This window comes from Nerophis ophidion, linkage group LG28 (assembly GCF_033978795.1).
Source record: "Nerophis ophidion isolate RoL-2023_Sa linkage group LG28, RoL_Noph_v1.0, whole genome shotgun sequence".
Classification (NCBI taxonomy): domain Eukaryota; kingdom Metazoa; phylum Chordata; class Actinopteri; order Syngnathiformes; family Syngnathidae; genus Nerophis; species Nerophis ophidion.
In genome coordinates this window covers 10,854,278-10,880,771 of record NC_084638.1, presented here as the reverse complement: position 1 = coordinate 10,880,771, position 26,494 = coordinate 10,854,278, and the positions used below count along the sequence as shown (strand labels likewise).

At 41.4% G+C, this 26,494-nt stretch overlaps 1 protein-coding gene across 1 annotated transcript in view; it reads right to left on the bottom strand.

Moving 5' to 3' along the window:
• The window catches only part of ap1g2 (adaptor related protein complex 1 subunit gamma 2), a 60,629-nt gene that overhangs the window by 1,280 nt on the left and 32,855 nt on the right, over nt 1-26,494 (bottom strand). Inside the window, 10 exon segments of the mRNA XM_061890639.1 lie at nt 6,316-6,414; nt 8,718-8,866; nt 9,328-9,469; nt 12,508-12,640; nt 12,708-12,812; nt 17,978-18,105; nt 18,164-18,253; nt 23,171-23,293; nt 25,539-25,593; nt 25,771-25,911. Coding sequence (XP_061746623.1) covers nt 6,316-6,414; nt 8,718-8,866; nt 9,328-9,469; nt 12,508-12,640; nt 12,708-12,812; nt 17,978-18,105; nt 18,164-18,253; nt 23,171-23,293; nt 25,539-25,593; nt 25,771-25,911 — 1,165 coding nt within the window.

Below are 26,494 nucleotides of genomic sequence, written 5' to 3'. Positions count from 1 at the left end.
CAGCAGAGTGAATGTGAAGAGGGCGACTGTTCTAGAGAAGACTCTGGACTTTACACAACTATTTCCTTCTTGCTGTTCTTTATACTTACTACAACTACTCTGTTGAACTACAACTACTCTGTGCACACCTAGGACCACTCTGTCGAACTAGAACCTCTGTGTAGAACTAGACCTACTCTGTAGGACTAGACCTACTTTGTGTAGAACTAGACCTAATCTGTGTAGAACTACAACTACTCTGTGTACACCTAGAAGCACTCTGTCGAACTAGAACTAATTTGTTGAGGTAGACCTACTCTGTCGAATTAGACCTACTCTGTGTAGGATGAGACATACTTTGTGTAGAACTAGACTTAATCTGTGTCTAACTACAACTACTCTGTGTACACCTAGAAGCACTCTGTCGAACTAGACCTACTCTGTGTAGGATGAGACATACTTTGTGTAGAACTAGACTTAATCTGTGTCTAACTACAACTACTCTGTGTACACCTAGAAGCACTCTGTCGAAGTAGACCTACTTTGTGTAGAACTACACTGTGTACACATAAAACCATTCTGTTGAACTAGACCTCGTCTGTGTCGAACTAGACCTCGTCTGTGTAGAATTAGACCTAATCTGTGTCGAACTACAACTACTCTGTCGAACCAGGACTACTCTGTGTAGGACTAGACCTACAACTAAACTGGGTACACCTAAAATCACACTGTTGAAATAGAACCACTCTGTCAAACTATACCGAGTCTGTGTAGAATTAGACCTGGTCTGTGTTAAACTACAACTACTCTGTGTACACCTAGAAGCACTCTGTCGAACTAGACCTACTCCGTGTAGGACTACAACTACACTGTGTACACCTAAAACCACACTGTTGAAATAGAACCACTCTGTCAAACTATACCTAGTCTGTGTAAAATTAGACCTGGTCTGTGTCAAACTACAACTACTCTGTCGAACCAGGACTACTCTGTGTAGGACTAGACCTACAACTACACTGTGTACACCTAAAACCACACTGTTGAAATAGAACCACTCTGTCAAACTATACCTAGTCTGTGTAAAATTAGACCTGGTCTGTGTCAAACTACAACTACTCTGTGTACACCTAGAAGCACTCTGTCGAACTAGACCTACTCTGTGTAGGACTACACAGAGTAGGTCTACACCTAGAGATACATAGATAGATAGTACTTTATTTATTCCGTCAGGAGAGTTCCTTCAGGAAAATAAAAATTTTCAGCACAGTCCCATTCAAGATCAGACAAACATTACAGGGAGACAGAACAGGATCGCTGACGGGTCTGCCGGCTTCCAGCGCCCCTTACAAAAAAGATGTGATACAGGTAAACAAGGGTGGGTGGGGGGATAGAGAAAAAAATAGAAGATTAAAATAAAAAAATAAAAAATCGGTCTTAGCCTGGGCCCTAGAACCACCTAGGACCACTCTGTCAAACTAGACCTAGTCTGTGTCGAACTACAACTACTCTTTCGAACTAGACCTACTTTGTGTAGAACTACAACTACACTGTGTACACCTAGAACCACTCTGTCGAAGTAGACCTAGTCTGTGTAGAATTAGACGTAGTCTGTGTCTAACTACAACTACTCTGTCGAACTAGACCTACTCTGTGTAGGACTAGACCTGCTTTGTGTAGACCTACAACTACACTGTGTACACCTAGAACCACTCTGTCAAACTAGACCTAGTCCGTGTAGAATTAGACCTAGTCTGTGTCTAACTACAACTACTCTGTCGAACTAGACCTACTCTGTGTAGGACTAGACCTGCTTTGTGTAGACCTACAACTACACTGTGTACGCCTAGAACCACTCTGTCGAACTAACCTAGTCTGTGTAGATTTAGACCTAGTCTGTGTCAAACTACAACTACTCTGTGCACACCTAAAAGCACTCTGTCGAACTACACCTACTCTGTGTAGGACTAGACCTACTTTGTGTAGAACTACAACTACACTGTGTACGCCTAGAACCACTCTGTCAAACTCGACCTAGTCTGTGTCGAACTACAACTACTCTGTCGAACTAAACCTACTCTGTGTAGGACTAGACCTACTTTGTGTAGAATTACAACTACACTGTGTACACCTAGAACCACTCTCTCGAACTAACCTAGTCTGTGTCGAACTACAACTACTCTGTCGAACTAGACCTACTCTGTGTACGCCTCGAACCACTCTGTCAAATTAGACCTAGTCTGTGTCGAACTACAACCAGTCTGTCGAACCAGGACTACTCTGTGTCGTACAAGAACTACAAAAATGTGTGTGAACGGTTCAAATCGGAAGAAAAATGATTTTATACTGCCCATACATTGTCAATGGGGAGAAAATTGCAGGAAAACTGGAAAAGGGAAAACCTGTTTTGCGTTGGATGTATCTGAGGAGTAGTGTGGGTGGATGCTTGAAAGGTCGGAATCGGGTTTTGAAAAAATTTCAGAATTATAGGGCGTTGTAGAACGGGAATTAGTACGGGAATTTCCTGGAAATTTAGGAATACCAGGATTTTTAAAAATATTGTTACTAGCATAATTGTCATAAATGATATGAATGGGTTGGTGTTAGAATTTTTTGAAACAGTTGAAAAATTAGAAAAATTCATTTTCAATGGAGAGAAATTTCCAGGAAAACAGGGAATTTGGGGATTGCATATATGTAATACAACAATTGTCCTCCATGATATCAATGGGTTGATGTTGGAATTTTTAAAAATGGTCGAAAAATGTTGACAATACGTAGTAACAGTTTGAATTGTAATTGCTATTCCTGGAATTTTGGTAAAACATGGATTTTGAACGGGGGAAAAAATATAGGAAAATTTGTTTTTGCAAGTAAAAGGAATGTTTTGAAGGTGGGTTGGTTAAAAAATGTGGACTATGAAAACTTTCTAGGAAGAAGTGAAAATAGGGCTTTGGAAAACCAGGAATTTTCAGAATTGAGGGCATCCGTTCATTTGAATGGGAATTTCCCTGAAATTTAGAAAACCAGGATTTTTAAAAATAAATATTGATACTAGCATAGTTGTCTTAAAAGATATGAATGAGTTGGTGTTAAAATTTTTCAAAACCTCTTGAAAAATGTTGATGTATTAACTGTTAGAATTTTAATTGCTATTCCTGGAATTTTGGGAAAACCAGGAATTTGAACGGGGGGGGGAAAAAATAGGGAAAATTGTCCCAACTAAGAGGACTGTTCAGAAACGGAGGACAAAATGTGGACTGGGAAAACTTAAGCAGTAAGTCAAAATAGGGAAATTCTGAAAATTCCTGGAATTGTTTTCGTTGGGAAATGTGCATGTTCGAAAACTGTCCCATTAATTTTCAAAATGTCCAGGAAAACCAGGGATTCTGGGTAACCTGGCCTAGTGGTTAGAGCAGGGGTCACCAACCTTTTTGAAACCAAGAGCTACTTCTTGGGTACTGATTAATGCGAAGGGCTACCAGTTTGATACACACTTAAATACATTGCTAGAAAAAGCCAATTTACCTTAAATAAATAAATACATATATATTAAAAAATGGGTAATTTTGTCTGTCATTCCGTCGTAAATTTTTTTCCTTTTACGGAAGTTTTTTTGGAGAGAATAAATGATGAAAAAACACTTAATTGAACGGTTTAAAAGAGGAGGAAACAGGGAAAAAATGAAAATTAAATTTTGAGACATAGTTTATCTTCATTTTCGACTTTTTAAAATTAAAAATTCAACCAAAAAAAGAAGAGAAAAACTAGCTAATTCGAATCTTTAAAAAATAAAAATAAAAAAAGAATTCATGGAACATCATTAGTAATTTTTCCTGATTAATTTTAGAATTTTGATGACATGTTTTAAATGTGTTCAAATCCAATCTGCACTTTGTTAGAATATATAACAAATTGCACCAAGCTATATTTCTAACAAAGACAAATCGTTATTTCTTCTGGAGTTTCCAGAACAAATTTTTTAAAAGAAATTCAAAAGACTTTGAAATAAGATTTAAATTTGATTCTATACAATTTTCTAGATTTGCCAGAAATGTTTTTTTTAATTTTAGTCATAATAAGTTTGAAGAAATATTTCACAAATATTCTTCGTTGAAAAAAACAGAAGCTAAAATGAAGAATTAAATTAAAATGCATTTATTATTCTTTACAATGGCGGCATAACTCGGTTGGTAGAGTGGCCGTGCCAGCAACTTGAGGTTTGCAGGTTCGATTCCCGCTTCCGCCATCCTAGTCACTGCCGTTGTGTCCTTGGGCAAGACACTTTACCCACGTGCTCCCAGTGCCACCCACACTGGTTTAAATGTAACTTAGGTATTGGGTTTCACTATGTAAAGCGCTTTGAGTCACTAGAGAAAAGCGCTATATAAATATAATTCACTCACTCACAATAAAAAATGTAATTTACTTGAACATTGATTTAAATTGTCAGAAAAGAAGAGGAAGGAATTTAAAAGGTAAAAAGGTATATGTGTTTAAAAATCCTAAAATCATTTTTAAAGTTGCATTTTTTTCTCCAAAATTGTCTTTCTGAAAGTTATAAGAAGCAAAGTCAAACATTTTATTTATTTATTTAAACAACTGAAGACCAAGTCTTAAAGATGTTTTCTTGGATTTTCAAATTCTATTTGAGTTTTGTCCCTCTTAGAATTAAAAATGTCGAGCAAAGCGAGACCAGCTTGCAAGTGAAGTGAAGTGAATTATATTTATATAGCGCTTTTCTCTAGTGACTCAAAGCGCTTTACATAGTGAAACCCAATATCTAAGTTACATTTAAACCAGTGTGGGTGGCACTGGGAGCAGGTGGGTAAAGTGTCTTGCCCAAGGACACAACGGCAGTGACTAGGATGGCGGAAGCGGGGATCGAACCTGCAACCCTCAAGTTGCTGGCACGGCCGCTCTACCAACTGAGCACTTTGGGGGCGGGAATGGTTGGACGGCTACCTTCTTTCTGATTGGCTCTGAGCGCTGTCAGTCAATGGCAACATGGCGACCATCTTACTTACCTCAGGCAGCTGGCCACGCCCAGTACATAGTTGTCAAGGAACAAGTACTATTTAAATAACCATAACTTGCTCAATTTTCAACTCATTTCCAAACGGTTTGAATTGTTATAAATGTCAGGTTTTCATGGCTGAACAAGTAAGTCTTACACTATTATCTCTCAGGTTTAATTTGCCTAATGTATGGAGCTAGCTTTTATTTTTTTTTTATTTATTATTATTTTTTTTTTAAATACATATTTTTAACTCTGCCATCTATACTGATCTGGGCTGATATCTAATTTTCCATAGTTTGAGTTGTTTGCAGAAACGTAAATACTTTTTATAGTAATATTAAAACCATATTACTTAATTGTAGTGATAACCTGTCATTCAATATTCTAATAAAATAGTCATTGCAATCATAACATCAATAATTAGGCCCATATGCTAATCATGTGGTCCTGATATGAAGTACGCATAGATAAGTGGGTTCGGGTAGACTCTGGTGTAAACTTAAAGTAGATAGAGGAAAGAAAATTAATAGTCCAACATTGTGGCATACATTCAATATTTACATATACAAATATTAAATAAATACAAATATTTTTTTAAACAGACAAGAGAGGAAAGAAAACATATTTGAAAATATAGTTTCCATCATTGACTGACATGTGTGGACTGGTTGTATGAAAAGAGAGATATTGATCATGACACTTCATTAACTATGTGATGTTCTCTCGACAGATGAGACATTACCTTCTTCAAAGACTTTTAGATCAAATCCAATTGGCATTTTCCACAACTCCACTAAATTTGGACTTTTTAGAATTTGTTTGTCGACAAGAGCTGTATCATCTTGATGCATATTGAGGATGACCCGCCCTGCTATACTTCTGATTGGCCCTGAGCGATTTTCGCCTGACCAATCAGAAAGGAGGGGCCGTGTAAGAATAACCGTCCACAAAGTGCCAAAACGAAGACGGCGCGCGCGATAACAGTTTTTATGCGCTTGGATTTTTGGCACTAATGTGACGCCATAGGTCGTGAGTCATACCAAAGACTATAAAACAGGGAGCCATTACCTCCCTGCTTGGCACTCAGCATCAAGGGTTGGAATTGGGGGTTAAATCACCAAAAATGATTCCCGAGCGTGGCTGCTCACTGCTCCCCTCACCTCCCAAGGGGGGATCAAGGGTGATGGGTCACATGCAGAGAATAATTTGGCCACACCTAGTGTGTGTGTGACTTGAACTCAATAAACTCCTATTCTAGTCCCCCTCGCGGCCCTAGAAGTGATGCAACATTGGTAAAGAGTGTGGGGGTCCTCACCCACCTTGTTGGGGTTGTTGAGAACCACCAGCTGGGTGACCCGCGCTGCGCCTCGTGCAGGAAGTAGGTCTCCGCTGGGGGCCTTCATGAGTAAGTGGACGCTCTGCAAGAAAGACATTTCACCTTTTCGCTCCACACATTTATGTCTAATGCAGGGGTGTCCAAACCTTTATGTTGGCACACACATTTAGGAACATGTTACCTTTGTGTTGTACACATTTAAGAACATGTTACCTTTGTGTTGTACGATCCACACTTTTAGGACAAAACGTGACACAAAAACGAGTCATTTCTAGCTTTCTGGCTTTAAGAAACACTTAAACTATTTGTGGTAGTTTAACAATTTAATTTTTACATAAAACACATTAAATTTGTTCATTAGTTTGCATTAAAAAAAAAAATGTGTTCACAGACTGAGATATGTTGGCAGTCACACAAGAGATACGTGTAGACTGCAATATGATGGCAGTCACACATAAGAGGTACGTGTAGACTGCGATATGATGGCAGTCACACATAAAAGATATGTGCAGACTGCAATATGATGGCAGTCACACATAAGAGATATGTGCAGACTGCAATATGATGGCAGTCACACATAAGAGATATGTGCAGACCCCAATATGATGGCAGGCACACATAAGAGATAGGTGTAGACTGCAATATGATGGTAGTCACACATAAGAGATACGTGTAAACTGCGATATGATGGCAGTCACACATAAGAGATAGGTGTAGACTGCAATATGATGGTAGTCACACATAAGAGATACGTGTAGACTGCGATATGATGTCAGTCACACATAAGCGATACGTGTAGACTGCAATATGATGGCAGTCACACATAAGAGATACGTGAAGACTGCGATAGGATGGCAGTCACACATTAGAAATACGTGCAGACTGCAATATGATGGCAGTCACACAAGAGACACATGTAGACTGCGATATGATGGCAGTCATACATAAGAGATACGTGTAGACTGCAATATGATGGCAGTCACGCATAAGAGATATGTGTAGACTGCGAAATGATGGCAGTCACGCATAAGAGATATGTGTAGACTGATATGATGGCAGTCACACATAAGAGATATGTGTAGACTGATATGATGGCAGTCACGCATAAGAGATATGTGTAGACTGATATGATGGTAGTCACGCACAAGAGATACGTGCAGACTGCAATATGATGGCAGTCACGCATAAGAGATATGTGTAGACTGATATGATGGTAGTCACGCACAAGAGATACGTGCAGACTGCAATATGATGGCAGTCATATATAAGAGATACATGTAGACTGCGATATGAGGGCAGTCACACATTAGAGATAAGTGCAGACTGCAATACGATGGCAGTCACGCATAAGAGATACATGTAGACTGCGATATGATGGCAGTCACACAAGAGATACGTGTAGACTGCGATATGGTGGCAGTCATACATAAGAGATACGTGTAGACTGCAATATGATGGTAGTCACACAAGAGATACGTGTAGACTGCGATATGATGGCAGTCACACATAAGAGATAGGTGTAGACTGCGAAATGATGGCAGTTACACAAGAGATACATGCAGACTGCAATATGACACCAGTAAACCACACCCAAATGTTTAAATGTTCCATTAAAAATAAAGAACGTTACACACTGCCCTCGAAAATCAGTCAAAATGTGCCAGCAACCTGAGGATTCCTGGTCAGATCCCCAGCTTCTACCACCCCAGTCACGTCCGTCTTGTCCTCGAGCAAGACACTGCACCCTTGCTCCTGATGGGTGGTGGTTAGCGCCATCAGTGTGTGAATGGGTGAATGTGGAGAAAGTGTCAAAGCGCTTTTGAGTACTTTGAAGGTAGAAAGTGTTATACTAGTATAACCCATTTAAAAATGTTTTAGTAGGACTTTAGTAAACTACGACGCTGTGTGCTTCAACATAGGAGTACTCTTATTGTGTGTGTATAAGGTACGACAAATTATCTGCAGTTCTGTTTCGTAATATTATGCAAAATCAACTTTTGTTACCTTCTGCTCGCACATCCGCCACTGTAGTCTGTGGCTACACCATAATTGGTAATCTTCTTGATATGGGACATTCATCCTCCGCGGTTGCCATTTCTAATATAAAGTAGTGTCAAGTTCTTACTTACATCTGTCACTAAACTCGCCATTTAAGCTCTAAAAACTACAGGTACAGTGAGTTCACATTATCCACTCGAGGAACTTTAGTTATTAGAGAAATCCGGTTGAACATGTTTTTTTGTTTGTGTAGTCTTCCTTAAAGCCAGAAAGTTGCCATTTGACATGACTATAGTCTGTTTTTTTTCCTACAAAATGAAACAACAATAAGGTGATTGCATCATTTCTCTATGAGTGGTTGGATGGGGACAAGGTCAAAAAACTGACCTTGGGAACGGCGGCCTGGAGTGCGAAGCTGGTGATATCCCAGTCGGAGGAGTTGGAGGCGGTGAGCGTGACGGTCAGGTTGGCGTCCGACTGTTTCTCGCAACTCATCGCCAACATCACGCCGTTCTTCTGGTACACGGTGGCGGGGGCTGTGGGCACACGGGCAAAGTCAGGCCCTTGCAATGCCTTCAAAAAAAAAGATTTGTGGCTGTAGACGACCTCCGGGTATACCGCTGGGAATTGGATTCACGTTTAACGGTAAGTTAAAATATAATTTAATAGCGAGACATGGGAGCAGGACTAGGAGTTGAAACGAATAATAAAATAAACAGATTTTTTAAAATCGTGATTAATTCAAATTATATGGTGTGAGTAATCTGATTTCTTTAGTATTATATAAAAATATACAATATAACATATTGTATTATATTTTTAATACAATAAAAATAATTATTGAAAAAATATTAAAATAATGAAAAAATATATAAAATTATGATAAAGATAATATAATTTTATTATATTTTTTAGAAATGTATTTTTGTTCAAAACTTCTGACGCAGTACCAATTTAGAGCGATCTGCAATAAAACCCAAGTGTGTCAATGTGAGACCTGCGGTGGGTGGGGTCGGTGGTTCAAATCCCCCCAACAGGTCCAGGAGGTCCTCTCCGGCAGGTCTTGCTGTGTTGCCCTGAGCTGGACCGGGCTGAACTGGCTGGTCCGTGTCCCCTAGCAGGTCCAAGAGGTTACACACCTTTGGGGTGAAAAAAACACACGCTTCATTTACTGGAATTCCAGAGGGAACATAGTAGAACTAGATCTATCAGTTCTGACTCTGTGAAACTTGTTAGCCCACTTTTCATCACTACTGAATGAATAATATCAATTTTGCATACATTTTCTTTTCGACTTGTCTCTTCAAAATGCACCGATCTTATTTACGTGCCCTCCAGGCCAAGCCCACTTTCAGCGCTTCCATAGCGGATCTACTGACAGATAGCCTTTATTAGCAGCAGCCAGGGCGAGACTTGGCAAGGGAAGGCAACTTTATTCATATAGCACATTTTCAACAAATTTTTAATTTAACAAACGTGGTTTAAAGGTTAAAAAACAAAGAGAAAAAAACAAAACAAACAAAGAACATAAAGATTGAATGAGCTAAACAAGATAGTGCAAAAGCAATACGGTAAAAGGAGTAGAATAAAAAGTAAAAAAATGAATAAATTGCAACATAAAAATAATAACTAATGTGCAAAAAATTGAAAAAATAAAATAAAGCGAAGGGAGTGGGAGGGGACTAGAAATGGTGGCCTAGTGGGCGGACTCTGCTCAGGTCAAAGACCAGCGAGAAGAGGTAGGTCTTAAAAAGGGTTTTAAAGACCCTTTTAAAGACTTGGAGTTGGAGTGGGAGCCAGAGAGAGAGAGAGACATATACTCAGACTCTCACTATTATGTTAAATCCACTATGGACTGGACTCTCACACTATTATGTTAGATCCACTATGGACTGGCCTCTCACTATTATATTAGATCCACTATGGACTGGACTCTCACTATTATGTTAGATCCACTATGGACTGGACTCTCACTATTATGTTAGATCCACTATGGACTGGACTCTCACTATTATGTCAGATCCACTATGGACTGGACTCTCACTATTATGTCAGATCCCCTATGGACTGGACTCACACTATTATGTTAGATCCACTATGGACTGGACTTTCACACTGTTAGATCCACTAAGGACTGGACTCTCACTATTGTTAGATCCACTATAGACTGGACTCTCACTATTATGTTAGATCCACTATGGACTGGACTCTCACTATTATGTTGGACCCACAATGGACTGGACTCTCACTATTATGTTAGATCCACTATGGACTGGACTCTCACTATTATGTTAGATTCACAATGGACTGGACTCTCACACTATTATGTTAGATCCACTATGGACTGGACTCTCACACTATTATGTTAGATCCACTATGGACTGGACTCACACTATTATGTTAGATCCACTATGGACTGGACTCTCACTATTATGTTAGATTCACAATGAACTGGACTCTCACACTATTATGTTAGATCCACTATGGACTGGACTCTCACACTGTTATGTTAGATCCACTAAGGACTGGACTCTCACTATTGTTAGATCCACTATAGACTGGACTCTCACTATTATGTTAGATCCACTATGGACTGGCCTCTCACACTATTATGTTAGATCCACTATGGACTGGACTCTCACTATTATGTTAGATTCACAATGGACTGGACTCTCACACTATTATGTTAGATCCACTATGGACTGAACTCTCACTTTTATGTTACATCTACTATGGACTGGACTCCAACACTATTATGTTAGATCCACTATGGACTGGACTCTCACTATTATTTTAGACCCACTATGGACTGGACTCTCACTATTATGTTAGATCCACTATGTACTAGACTCTCACTATTATGTTAGATCCACTATGGACTGGACTCTCACTATTATATTAGATCCACTATGGACTGGACTCTCACTATTATGTTAGATCCACTATGGACTGGACTCTCACTATTATGTTAGATTCACAATGGACTGGACTCTCACACTATTATGTTAGATCCACTATGGACTGGACTCTCACACTATTATGTTAGATCCACTATGGACTGGACTCACACTATTATGTTAGATCCACTATGGACTGGACTCTCACTATTATGTTAGATTCACAATGGACTGGACTCTCACACTATTATGTTAGATCCACTATGGACTGGACTCTCACACTATTATGTTAGATCCACTATGGACTGGACTCTCACACTGTTATGTTAGATCCACTAAGGACTGGACTCTCACTATTGTTAGATCCACTATAGACTGGACTCTCACTATTATGTTAGATCCACTATGGACTGGCCTCTCACACTATTATGTTAGATCCACTATGGACTGGACTCTCACTATTATGTTAGATTCACAATGGACTGGACTCTCACACTATTATGTTAGATCCACTATGGACTGAACTCTCACTTTTATGTTACATCTACTATGGACTGGACTCCAACACTATTATGTTAGATCCACTATGGACTGGACTCTCACTATTATTTTAGACCCACTATGGACTGGACTCTCACTATTATGTTAGATCCACTATGTACTAGACTCTCACTATTATGTTAGATCCACTATGGACTGGACTCTCACTATTATATTAGATCCACTATGGACTGGACTCTCACTATTATGTTAGATCCACTATGGACTGGCCTCTCACTATTATGTTAGATCCACTATGTACTAGACTCTCACTATTATGTTAGATCCACTATGGACTGGACTCTCACTATTATATTAGATCCACTATGGACTGGACTCTCACTATTGTGTTAGATTCACAATGGACTGGACTCTCACACTATTATGTTAGATCCACTATGGACTGGACTCTCACACTATTATGTTAGCTCCACTATGGACTGGACTCTCACACTATTATGTTAGATCCACTATGGACTGGACTCTCACTATTACGTTAGATCCACTATGGACTGGACTCTCACTATTATATTAGATCCACTATGGACTGGACTCTCACTATTGTGTTAGATTCACAATGGACTGGACTCTCACACTATTATGTTAGATCCACTATGGACTGGACTCTCACACTATTATGTTAGCTCCACTATGGACTGGACTCTCACACTATTATGTTAGATCCACAATGGACTGGACTCTCACTATTACGTTAGATCCACTATGGACTGGACTCTCACCTGGTTCACAGCTTGCGGCGGGAGTGAGACCTCCCTCGGCTTCACCTCTTTGCCGGCGTCCCCGGCAGAGTCTCCGTTGGTGTGACCCGGAGAGTTCTTCTCGAACAGAGGCATCCTCTCCAACACGGCGGCCCTGTGGACGCGGGCAACCAGCGGTCAGGTCCAGCCGGGGTCCGGCACAGAATCTAATCACGTCAAACCTCATGTGGTCGTATTTTTGGAAGAGGGCGTTGTACTCCACCGCCCTCTGCTGGAGCTCCACGTCGATGCAGCTGCCGTAAATACTCACGATGCTGCGGATGCGGCTGGAAGCAAGAAGACGGAGGTTAAATCCTTCATTATTTCATCCAATTGAATTGAACTCGGTCGCCGTTTGCAAGGGTTGGGCCGATCCAGCCAAATACCGATAGCATCGATAACAACGGTATCGGTTCTTTTATAATCTCATATTTGTTTTGTGGTGCTATTGTTATCATATACAGTTGTATACACTCGTAAAGTACATCCCGTCATGGCTGAGGTTGCCCTCTAGTGGGTTCCTCGGACCACCACACACTGCCACGAAACCCCAGCTTTCAGGGTACAACACTGTTTTATGTTCATTAAAATAGTGCCAGGTTGTGCTTTCCAGCAAAATGTCTTTTTCTGCGTCTGTGTCTTTCCCTCTGGCTCCCACTCTAACTCCAACTCCATGTCTCGTTCCAGCTGCTGCTAATAAAGGCAACAGGTGATTAGATATCAAGGCCCACCTGGGCCATCCACTCACCTGTCGCAGTCTTCGAGGCCTGTCCTTGCACACCCCGTTCCGCGGCAGGCCCGCAGGCCACGCCCTCCTCCTTTTTCACTGTCCTGTCCCATTTACTCTCTGTAAAGCATCAGTTCCATTGGCAGCAAAACAGGCCCAGAGCATAATGCTACCACCACCATGCTTGACGGTAGTGTTGCGTCCGACCAGTTCTTCCTCCCAGGGAATCCCAAGTTATTGGTCAATCCCAAGTTCTTTTGATGACATATATGCTTAGTAAGGAGGACCATCGAGACAGAATTGGAATATTTTCAAGTGTTACCAAAGCTTTAGGGGGTCAACTTAACCGATACATTCATATCAACTTCTCTAGTTGATCTGGCATCCCAAGGGAAAAACAATAATAATAATAATAATAATGGATTAGATTTATATCGCGCTTTTCTATTGTTATATACTCAAAGCGCTCACAGAGAAGTGGGCACCCAACATTCATTCACACATGGTGGTGGTAAGCTACATCAATGCCCACCTGGGCCATCCACTCACCTGTCGCCGTCTTCGAGGCCGATCCTTGAACACCCCGTTTCGCGGCAGGCCCGCAGGCCACGCCCTCCTCCTTTTTACCTGTCCCATTTAGTCTCTGTAAAGCACCAGTTCCATTGGCAGCAAAACAGGCCCAGAGCATAATACTACCACCACCATGCTTGACGGTAGTGTTGCGTCCAACCAGTTCTTCCTCCAAGGGAATCCAAGTTATTGGTCAATCCCAAGTTCTTTTGATGACATATATGCTTAGTAAGGAGGACCATCGAGACAGAATTGGAATATTTTCAAGTGTTACCAAAGCTTTAGGGGGTCAACTTAACCGATACATTCATATCAACTTCTCTAGTTGATCTGGCATCCCAAGGGAAAAACAATAATAATAATAATAATAATGGATTAGATTTATATCGCGCTTTTCTATTGTTATATACTCAAAGCGCTCACAGAGAAGTGGGCACCCAACATTCATTCACACATGGTGGTGGTAAGCTACATCTGTAGCCGCAGTTGCCCTGGGGTAGACTGACAAAGTGTGGCTGCCAGTTTGCGCCTACGGCCCCTCCGACCACCACCTATCATTCATTCATTATTCATTCACCGGTGTGAACGGCACCGGGGGCAAAGGGTGAAGTGTCCTGCCCAAAGACACAACGGCAGCGACTTTGATGTCAATAGGTGGGAAGCGAACCTGCAACCCTCAGGTTTCTGGCACGGCCGCTCTACCCTCTACGCCATACCCTTTTCACACAAAAGAAAGCCCCCCTCCACCTCCCCTCAACACCATAAGTGTTGTCTTCACATTCCGATGGTTTACGACACTAACCTGGGATCTGAAGACAAAGAGAGACTGGTAGAATACACAAAGGAAAAATACTAGCTCCTCTAAACATGGCTATGTAAAAAGAAAGACCTCTTAAACATATCAGCATCCTTCAACAGTAGGCATGGTGTTCCTGGGATTAAAGGCCTGGCCTTTTCTCCTCCAAACATATTCCTGGGTATTGTGGCCAAACAACTACATTTTTGTTTCATCTGACCACAGAACTTTCCTCCAGAAGGTCTTATCTTTGTCCATGTGATCAGCAACAAACTTGGGCTCGGTTGGTAGAGCGGCCGTGCCAGCAACTTGAGGGTTGCAGGTTCGATCCCCGCTTGCACCACCCTAGTCACTGCCGTTGTGTCCTTGAGCAAGAGACTTTACCCACCTGCTCCCAGTGCCACCCACACTGGTTTGAAATGTAACTTAGTTATTGGGTTTTACTTTGAGTCACTTGAGAAAAGCGCTATATAAATATAATTCACTTCACTTAAGGTGTCGCTTCTGGAGCAAAGGCTTCCTTCTTGCACGGTAGCCTCTCAGTCCATGGCGAGGCAAAACACGCTGTGACACCTGTGTTCCAGCAGCAGGTGACAGCTTGCGTTTCCTTCCTGATTATGGCAGTGACAAAACTGTGCCATGCACTTTATACTTGGGAGCAATTGTCTTCAAGTGACTTTCCGGACTTGTTCAAGCCAATGATTCTTTTTTTTCCCCGGATCTGTGCCGAGTTCCTTTGACTTTCCCATTGTCGTGTTTGTAATGGAGTCTAATGACTGCATCACGTGAGTCCTATTTAAATTGGCTCAGAGAAGTCAATCATAATCACTCACATGATCTCCAAAATTGATCATGTATGTTGCTGTACGTATACTTTTGACCCAGCAGATTTGCTCACATTTCCAGTAGACCCATAAAAAATCCATAAAAAAACTAAATTCATGAATGTTTTTTGTGACCGACAAGTCTGTGCTCCAATCACTTTATCACAAAAAAATAAGAGTTGTAGAAATGATTGGAAACTCAAGACAGCCATGACATGATGTTCTTTACAAGTGTATGTACACTTTTGACCACGACTGTAAGTGTTCTTCCATCCATCCGTTTTCTACCGCTTATTCCCTTTTGGGGTCACCTTAGATTTGTTTTGTAGTTAAAGCAATTTAGACTAATAAAACCCCCTTGAGATATTTATTTTTTCTATCAATATTTACTAAATGATCCAGTTGCAAGACAATGCATGTTGCAAGAATTGGTTTTCATATAGGAGAGATACATTTTAATATCTCTCCTGTAAGAAAACATGTTCTTGTCTTACATACGAGTTGGGAATATTGTGTTGGATGTAAATATAAACGGAATACAATGATTTAGCTACAAAGACAACATATTTAATGTTCAAACTGATAAAACATTTTTTTTTGTGTGCAAATAATCATTAACTTTAGAATTTGATGCCAGCAACACGTGACAAAGAAGTTGGGAAAGGTGGCAATAAAAACTGATAAAGTTGAGGAATGCTCATCCATCCATCCATTTTCTACCGCTTATTCCCTTTCGGGGTCGCGGGGGGCGCTGGCACCTATCCCAGCTACAATCGGGCGGAAGGCGGGGTACACCCTGGACAAGTCGCCACCTCATCGCAGGGCCAACACAGATAGACAGACAACATTTACACTCACATTCACACACTAGGGCCAATTTAGTGTTGCCAATCAACCTATCCCCAGGTGCATGTTTTTGGAAGTGGGAGGAAGCCGGAGTACCCGGAGGGAACCCACGCATTCACGGGGAGAACATGCAAACTCCACACAGAAAGATCCCGAGCCTGGATTTGAACCCAGGACTGCAGGACCTTCGTATTGTGAGGCAGACGCACTAACCCCTCTGCCACCGGGAATGCTCATCAAACACTTATTTGGAACATCCCACAGGTGTGCAGGCTAATTGGGAACAGGTGGGTGCCATGATTGGGTATAAAAACAGCTTCCCGAAAAATGCTCAGTCTTTCACAAGAAAGGATGGGGTGAGGTACACCCCTTTGTCCACAACTGCGTGAGCAAATAGTCAAACGGTTTAAGAACAAGGTTTCTCAAAGTGCAATTGCAAGAAATTTAGGGATTTCAACATCTACACTCCATAATATCATCAAAAGGTTCAGAAAATCCGGAGAAATCACTCCACGTAAGCGGCATGGCCGGAAACCAACATTGAATGACCGTGACCTTCGATCCCTCAGATAGCACTGTATCAAAAACCGACATCAATCTCTAAAGGATATCACCACATGGGCTCAGGAACACTTCAGAAAACCACTGTCACTAAACACAGCTGGTCGCTACATCTGTAAGTGCAAGTTAAAGCTCTAGTATGCAAAGGGAAAGCCATTTATCAACAACATCCAGAAACGCCGCCGGCTTCTCTGGGCCCGAGATCATCTAAGATGGGCTGATGCAAAGTGGAAAAGTGTTCTGTGGTCTGACGAGTCCACATTTCAAATTGTTTTTGGAAATATTCAACATTGTGTCATCCGGACCAAAGGGGAAGCGAACCATCCAGACTGTTATCGACACAAAGTTGAAAAGCCAGCATCTGTGATGGTATGGGGGTGCATTAGTGCCCAAGGCATGGGTAACTTACACATCTGTGAAGGTACCATTAATACAGGTTTTGGAACAACATATGCTGCCATCTAAGCGTTGTCTTTTTCATGGACGCCCCTGCTTATTTCAGCAAGACAATGCCAAGCCACATTCAGCACGTGTTACAACAGCGTGGCTTTGTAAAAAAGAAGTGTGGGTACTTTCCTGGCCCAACTCAGTCCAGACCTGTCTCCCATGGAAAATGTGTGGCGCATTATGAAGCGTAAAATACGACAAAGAGACCCCGGACTGTTGAAGGACTGAAGCTCTACATAAAACAAGAATGGGAAAGAATTCCACTTTCAAAGCTTCAACAATTAGTTTCCTCAGTTCCCAAACATTTATTGAGTGTTAAAAGAAAAGGTGATGTAACACAGTGGTGAACATGCCCTTTCCCAACTACTTTGGCACGTGTTGCAGGCATGAAATTCAAAGTTAATTATTATTTGCAAAAAAAAATAAAGTTTATATAGAGTTTGAACATCAAATATGTTGTCTTTGTAGTGCATTCAATTCAATATGGGTTGAAAAGGATTTGCAAATCATTGTATTCCGTTTATATTTACATCTAACACAAATTCCCAACTCAAATGGAAACGGGGTTTGTAAATAAATATTATGAATGATAGGCAAAATTCCCCTTTAACAACACGGATGCCTCGCAGTCTTCCTGTTGTAGAAAAGCATGCAAAAAACAAAAAAGAAAGTGATTCTTACTCCACGTTCTCGGTGATGCGGGTGCTCAGTTTCATTGTGGCGGTGAGAGCGAAGCCTCTGGTCACCGGGGTGGACATGTGGGATTGCAGAACCGTTTCCAGGGCATCCAGCACGCTGTCCTCAGTCACCTAATTGGAAGATGTGTCAACAACAAAAAGACGACGCTGAGAACAACATGTTAGTCACCTCAACAGGCTCCATCTCCTGGCACTCTCCTTTCAGCAGCAGGTCGCCGTACTCGCCTATGCACCAGCACGCCACCTGCACCAGGGGGTGCTGCAGACACACAAACAAGCACATAAACAACAACAAATCTGCTTCAACACAAAACTCTTTGACTATTTCACATGGATTTTCACAGGAAAAACAGAGCGATAAGTAACTAATAAACCAGCTTTTCATTATTTTGACCTTGTGAAGTGAATTATATTTATATAGTGCTTTTCTCTAGTGACTCAAAGCGCTTTACATAGTGAAACCCAATATCTAAGTTACATATAAACCAGTGTGGGTGGCACTGGGAGCAGGTGGGTAAAGTGTCTTGCCCAAGGACACAACGGCAGTGACTAGGATGGCAGAAGCGGGAATCGAACCTGCAACCCTCAAGTTGCTGGCACGGCCACTCTACCAACCAAGCTAAACCGCCCCTTCACAATCTATTATGAATGATCCAATTTAACAGGTTTGATACTTTAAGTGTAAGTCGTATCTGTTTTTATCGTTTTTTTTTTAGCACCATTTCATTCTCATGTGTATATTACACGCTCTGAATATTACTAAAAAAAAAGGGACCTTGAAGCATTTATCAGGGCTGTCAAAAATAAGGCGTTAACTCATGTGATTAATCACAAAAAACTGTTTGCATTCATCTTGTACAGGTGCTGGTCATATTATTAGAATATCATGAAGAAGTTGATTTATTTCATTAATTCCATTTAGAAAGTCAAAACTTGTAGAATGTATACATTCATTCCAAACTGACTGATACATTTCAAGTGGTTTTTTTTCCAAAAAGGAGACGATTATAGCTGACAACCAATGAAAACCCTAAATTCAACATCTCAGAAAATTTGAATATGGTGAAAAGGTCAGATATGGAAGACACCTGGTGCCACACTCTAATTAGCTAACTAACTCAAAACAACTGGAAAAGCCTTTAAGTGGTCTCTCGTTTTGATTCTGTATGACACACAATCATGGGGAAGACTGCTGACTTGGCAACTGTCCAAAAGATGACCATTGATACTTTAAAGAAAGAGGGCAAGACACAAAAGGTCATTGCCAAAGAGGTTGGATGTTCCCAGAGCTCTGTGTCCAAGCACATTAATAGAGAGGCCAAGGGAAGACAAAGATGTGGTAGAAAAAAGTGTACAAGCAAGAGGGATAACCGCGCCCTGGAGAGGATTGTCAAACGAAACAGATTCAAAAATGTGGGGGAGATCCACAAAGAGTGGACTGCAGCTGGAGACAGTGCTTCAAGAACCACCACGCACCGACGTATGCAAGATATGGGCTTCAGCTGTCGCACTGAATAAGAGACAACGTCAAAAGCGTCTCGCCTGGGCTCAAGACAAAAAGGACTGGACTGCTGCTGAGTGGTCCAAAGTTATGTTTTCAGATGAAAGTACATTTTGTGTCTCCTTTGGAAATCAAGGTCCCAGAGTCTGGAGGAAGACAGGAGAGGCACAGAATCCACGTTGCCTGAAGTCCAGTGTCAAATTTCCACAATGGGGTGCCATGTCTTCTGCTGGTGTTGGTCCACTGTGTTTCCTGAGGTCTAGGGTCAATGCAGCAGTCTACCAGGAAGTTTTAGAACTCTTTATGCTGCCTGCCGCGGACCAATTTTATGGAGGTGAAGATTTCATTTTCCAACATGACTTGGCACCTGCACACAGTGCCAAATCTACCAGTACCTGGTTTAAGGACCATGGTATCCCTGTTCTTGATTGGCCTGCAAACTCACCTGACCTTAACCCCATAGAAAAGCTATGGGGTATTGTGAAGCGGAAGATGCTAGATGCCAGAGCCAACAATGCTGAAGAGCTGAAGGCCACTATTAAAGCAAGCTGGGCTCTCATAACACCTGAGGAGTGCAACAGACTGGTCGACTTTATACCACGCCGTATTGCTGCAGCAATTCAGGCAAAAGGAGCTGCAACTAAGTATTGAATGCCATACATGCTGAAACTTTCCATGTTCATACTTTTCAGTTGGCCCACATTTCTAAAAAATATTTTTTGGTACTAGTCGTAACTAATATTCTAATTTTTCTGAGATACTGAATTTGGGATTTGCAGTAATTGTCAGTACTAGTCATCAAAATTTAAAGAAATAAACATTTCAAATATATCACTATGTGTGTAATGAATTGATATAATATGTAAGTTATACGTTCTGAATACAATTACTGAAATAAATCAACTTTTTCATGAAATTCTAATAATATGAACAGCACCTGTATAGTTGCAGGTAGGGAAGGGTCCTGGTCCCGTTTGAACTGACATAGTATCGACACCGGTACTCAACGGTACTAATTTCTTGTCTTAACATGAATTGTTTTCAATAATAAAATCAAATATTTTTTTTTTTGCATCATTTTTAAAATGAGCCGATTATGACAACTACTGTCCCGTTGTCAGATTGTGTTTCGTTATCACAATTTGAGTCTCATTTGCGGGTATTACATTAAGTCGCAATCGCAGTTGCAAGTGTCGGACGTTAGATGGCAGTAATGTATAGTTAATCAATCAATCAATGTTCATTTATATAGCCCTACATCACTAGTGTCTCAAAGGGCTGCACAAACCACAACACAAACCACTACGACGTCCTCGGTAGGCCCACATAAGGGCAAGGAAAACTCACACCCAGTGGGACGTCGGTGACAATGAGGACTATGAGAACCTTGGAGAGGACCACATATGTGGGCAACCCCCCCACCCCCCTCTAGGGGACCGAAAGCAATGGATGTCAAGCGTGTCTAACATGATACTGTGAAAAGTTCAGTCCATAGTTTTTTTCTTATATGAGTGATATTAAAATTGTATCCTTCCCATATAAAAAAAAAACACATTTTGCAACATGCATTGTTTATACTGTGGTGTTTTGTTTTTGGAATTTAATTCTATTTATATAGCGCTTTTCTCTCATGGAAAAATACATTAAAAGCGTTACTGAAACGGCCTTCTTTAATCGCCGTAATATCGCTAGAATTCGCTCCATTTTGTCCACTAAAGACGCCGAGATCATTATCCATGCGTTTGTTACGCCTCGTCTCGATTACTGTAACGTATTATTTTGGGGTCTCCCCATGTCTAGCATTAAAAGATTACAGTTGGTACAAAATGCGGCTGCTAGACTTTTGACAAGAACAAGAAAGTTTGATCACATTACGCCTGTACTGGCTCACCAGCACTGGCTTCCTGTGCACTTAAGATGTGACTTTAAGGTTTTACTACTTACGTATAAAATACTACACGGTCTAGCTCCATCCTATCTTGCCGATTGTATTGTACCATATGTCCCAGCAAGAAATCTGCGTTCAAAAGACTACGGCTTATTAGTGATTCCTAGAGCCCAAACAAAGTCTGCGGGCTATAGAGCTATAGAGCGTCCGTTCGGGCTCCAGTACTCTGGAATGCCCTCCCGGTAACAGGGGTCGGGAACCTTTTTTGGCTGAGAAAGCCATGAAAGCCAAATATTTCAAAATATATTTCATATATATATCATATTTTTTAACACTGAATACAACTAAATGCGTGCATTTTTAAGTAAGACCAACATTTTTAGAGTATAATAAGTCTCTTATTCTTTTTAATAACATTGTTATTCTGAAGCTAACCAATAATGTTGATCATGTTTTTGTTTGGCCATGTGCTTTTTGTCCTTTGGAGTCTTTAAGTTCCTGTTTTTTTCCACTATCTTGTCTGGTTTCCTTGGTTACTCATTTTGTCCACCTGTCTCTGGTGGACAAAATGCCCGCTCACCTGCTTCCCGAGCACTAATCAGAGGCAGTATTTAAGTTAATTATTATTTGCAAAAAAAATAAATTTTATGAGTTTGATATTCAAAATCATAGAGTTTGTAGTGCATTCAATTGGCTTATTAGTGATTCATAGAGCCCAAAAAAAGTCTGCGGGCTATAGAGCGTTTTCCGTTCGGGCTCCAGTACTCTGGAATGCCCTCCCGGTAACAGTTCGAGATGCTACCTCAGTAGAAGCACTTAAGTCTCACCTTGTATACTCTAGCCTTTAAATAGACCTCCTTTTTGGACCAGTTCATCTGCCGCTTCTTTTCTTTTTTCTCCTATGTCCCCCCCCTTCCTTGTGGAGGGGGTCCGGTCCGATGACCATGGATGAAGTATTGGCTGTCCAGAGTCGAGACCCAGGATGGACCGCTCGCCTGTGTATGGGTTGGGGACATCTCTACGCTGCTGATCCGCCTCCGCTTGGGATGGTTTCCTGTGGACGGGACTCTCGCTGCTGTCTTGGATCCGCTTTGAACTGAACTCTCGCGGCTGTGTTGGAGCCACTATGGATTGAACTTTCACAGTATCATGTTAGACCCGCTCGACATCCATTGCTTTCGGTCCCCTAGAGGGGTTGGGGGGGGTTGCCCACATCTGAGGTCCTCTCCAAGGTTTCTCATAGTCAGCATTGTCACTGGCGTCCCACTGGATGTGAATTCTCCCTGCCCACTGGGTGTGAGTTTTCCTTGCCCTTTTGTGGGTTCTTCCGAGGATGTTGTAGTCGTAATGATTTGTGCAGCCCTTTGAGACGTTTGTGATTTGGGGCTATATAAATAAACATTGATTGATTGATAATATGACTCCTTTAATGCGCCCTATAATACGGTGCGCCTTATATAATGGAAAAGAATAAAAAATAGACCATTATAATCCAGTACGCCCTATGGTTCGGAAAATATGGTAATTCATATTATGCAAGAAAGTCATTTTCTGCGATTAATCCCAATAAATCCAAATTTAAAAGTGTACTCATAAGTATCTTGACTATTGTAGTTGTATTTCATTTAGGTTCATAAAGCAACCAAAGAGTAACATAGTAGAACACAGCAGAACAGGTTTATCTAATGTTGTGGATCGTGTGTGTGTGTTCTCTCTCTGTACCACACACACACTCATCTGGTTTCTAAAAATAAACCTGGATACATAAAATCAAAGCCTACACACACCTGAGAGATGTCTTTGAAGAGCGCCCGGTAGAGTTTGTGCACGGTGTAACAGTGCAGGTCAGAAGCGGTGGTGATGAGCTGGATCAAGTTGGGGACGGTTTCATCCCTCACGTCACCTCCGGCCTGCCGGTGTGTGAAGACGTTGCAAACGTGAGCGTGTAAAACACACACAAAACATGACTCCGTGCAATAAATGTTTTCAAAGTGTTCCGATACAATTTTTTTTATGTCCGATTTGATGCTTATGTATTGGCTGATATCAATACTCGAACAGGTAATACTGCCACCACCATGCTTGACGGTAGGCGTGGTGTTCCTGGGATTAAAGGCCGCACCTTTTCTCCTCCAAACATATTGCTTGGTATTGTGGCCAAACAGCTCCATTTTTGGTTCATCTGACCATCATTGGCGGTCACTCGAATGAGTATGACGATCCTCCTTGTAGTGGTGCACAGACAGTTACCACACAATCCTTGACAGAATCGGGTCAGGGTCCAGTGTGGCATGGAGTTAAACACGACTGGGGACCCTTTTTTGCTGCAGCCTTCTTCCCTTATCGCAGCCGTTGTGGTAGTTCTTACATCTACCGTCTTCCGCCTGCTCCGCCGTTGAGGTCCACACCGTATCCCTAGCTAAGGGGCAGTCAGGTACTCGGCCTTTGCCAAGGACCACCTGGGGTAATAGTAGTACAGGGGTTAACCTCCTAGTGCCCCAAGACCCGGATGCACTTTAACGTCATGCCCAGGACACGGACAAAGATAAGACAATCTGGAGGAAAGTTCTGTGGTCAGATGAAACTAAATTTGAGCTGTTTGGCCACAATACCCAGCAATATGTTTGGAGGAGAAAAGGTGAGGCCTTTAATCCCAGGAACACCATGCCTACCGTCAAGCATGGTGGTGGTAGTGTTATGCTATGGGCCTGTTTTGCTGCCAATGGAACTGGTGCTTTACAGAGAGTAAATGGGACTATGGTTCCAAATTCTTCAGGACAAGCTAAAGTCCTCAGTCCGGAGGTTGGGTCTCGGGCGCAGTTGGGTGTTCCAACAGGACAATGACCCCAAACACACATCAAAAATGGTAAAGGAATGGCTACATCAGGCTAGAATGAAGGTTTTAGAATGGCTTTCCCAAATTCCTGACTTACATGTGTGGACAAAAACCAATAAATTTAGCTGAACTGCACCAATTCTCTCAAGAGGAGTGGTCAAAAATTTAAGCAGAAGCTTGTGGATGACTACCAAAAGCGCCTTATAGCAGTGAAACTTGCCAAGAGACATGTAAGCAAATATTAAGATTGCTGTATGTATACTTTTGACCAAGTCACATTTTCAGTAGACCCATAATAAATTCATAAAAGAACCTAACTCCATGAATGTTGTTTTTTTTTGTGACCAACAAGTCTGTGCTCCAATCACTCTATCACAAAAAAATAAGAGTTGTAGAAATGATTGGAAACTCAAGACAGCCATGACATTATGTTCTTTACAATTGTATGTACACTTTTGACCACGACTCTACATGAAATAAACTTGCCTTTGCTTCACCAGTGGAATGAAGTTGTTTTTGTTTTTTTTCAGTTAAAATGGCGTTATCGTTTATAGAAGTGAGTGGAAGTCTGAAAAAAATACAAATAAAAATTAAAAAATATATAAAAATATGATGATGTTGAACATTATATGGCCCTAAAGAAATTACTATTAACTGAAAATCACAAAAAGACGTTATTGGGAATAACAAGATTCTGGGGAAGTTATGTGATAAACAGGAGGGAAATGTTAGAATAATAATGTATATATTATCATCATAACTTTATGCTTTAGGACCTTTGATATAAATCATTGTCAAATGTGCTGAAGTGGTATCTTTGCATCTATGCAAGCTGGCAATCCGAAAGATTGCCAGTTGTCTTTATCAGTGTCGTGTCCAGACTCGGCCTGCAGACGGCCAAAGCCGAACCCAGCTCTGACGCAGACAGAGCAGAGACAAGGCGATATGACCTGCGTCTACTAATTTTCATTCATTCTATAATCATATATTGTGTCAAACTGGAGTTGTCAAGATTACCCCCCTTCCTTCAGTGATGTAATAGGGATCTTCCTAATAAATAGAGGAGGCACGCGGGCTGGACTTTTAGAACGTAGATTTCGTGGTACGGACTTGAAACTATAGAGATGTGTGTTACATAGACTTAACCTAATGTAGCTGAATTTTTGTGTTAATCTAAATACAATTTTGGAAGTTATTCGATTTTTATTGATGAACGTTTTTTTTTTGTGTTACTCTCGGGACAGCCATGACATTATGTCCTTCACAAGTGTATGTCAACTCTTGAAAGTGATGTCAAGGCAAGGCAGCGGAGTATTTACCGTGGTGAGGACATGCAGGATGGTGTCAATGTGCCAACGCTGGGAGGGTGCATACCTGACAGACACACACAACGGTGCTTTAGAGCAAGTCATAAACAAACACACACAAAGAGAGAGAAGTCCCCGCACAAAGACTTTCCCACTCGGGGGACAAAGACTGGCACTCCGGCGGTGACATGCGCGTGTGAAAAGTGGAACATGAACGCAGTCGTGCACGCTTATGCTGGCTCACCTCTCCGCGGCGTGGAATATGCCGCTGGCGGCTTCGGCTCGGAGTTCGGGCGGGCAGGAGGAGAGGAAGACGAGGAGCTCCTTCATCATGGAGCGGATGTTGCTGGCGGACACCAAGGCCAAGGAGAGCTCCAAGGCGCGGCTGAAGATAGGAAGACACATAAAGATCAATATCCCAGCCTTTCCTGCTCCAAACTGGAAATAGTTTTGCATTGCAGCTTGAGCAGAAAGTCGTTTAATGAATGGCACTGTCTGCAGCTATGAATCCAGCAGAGGGCGCTATCTCTCAATCCAATTCACTCAACATTTTCCCAGTAGGAAGATGATGTTGTTTTATGCAGTAAATACACAGTAATACTGGAGATCTACTGTTTTTAGATCTGTACTAGTCTAGTACCGCGGGTCTTTTTCTTCTGCAACTTTTAATTAGGCAAGTGCGTGATTAATCATTCCAAAACTAAAACTGATTTAAAAAGATCATTTGACACCCCTATTTATAATCCAGCCATCCATTTTCTACCGCTTTTCCCTTCTGGGGTCACCGGGGGGGGTCGCTGGAGCCTATCTGAGCTGCATTCGGGCGGAAGGCGGGGTACAACCTGGACAAGTCATCGCAGGGCCCACCCCTATTTATAATATAATATTAAATATAAAATGTGTATTAAATATAAATATAGTGTTTATTATATAACATTGTTAATTTTTTAATAGTTGAACTTCCATTC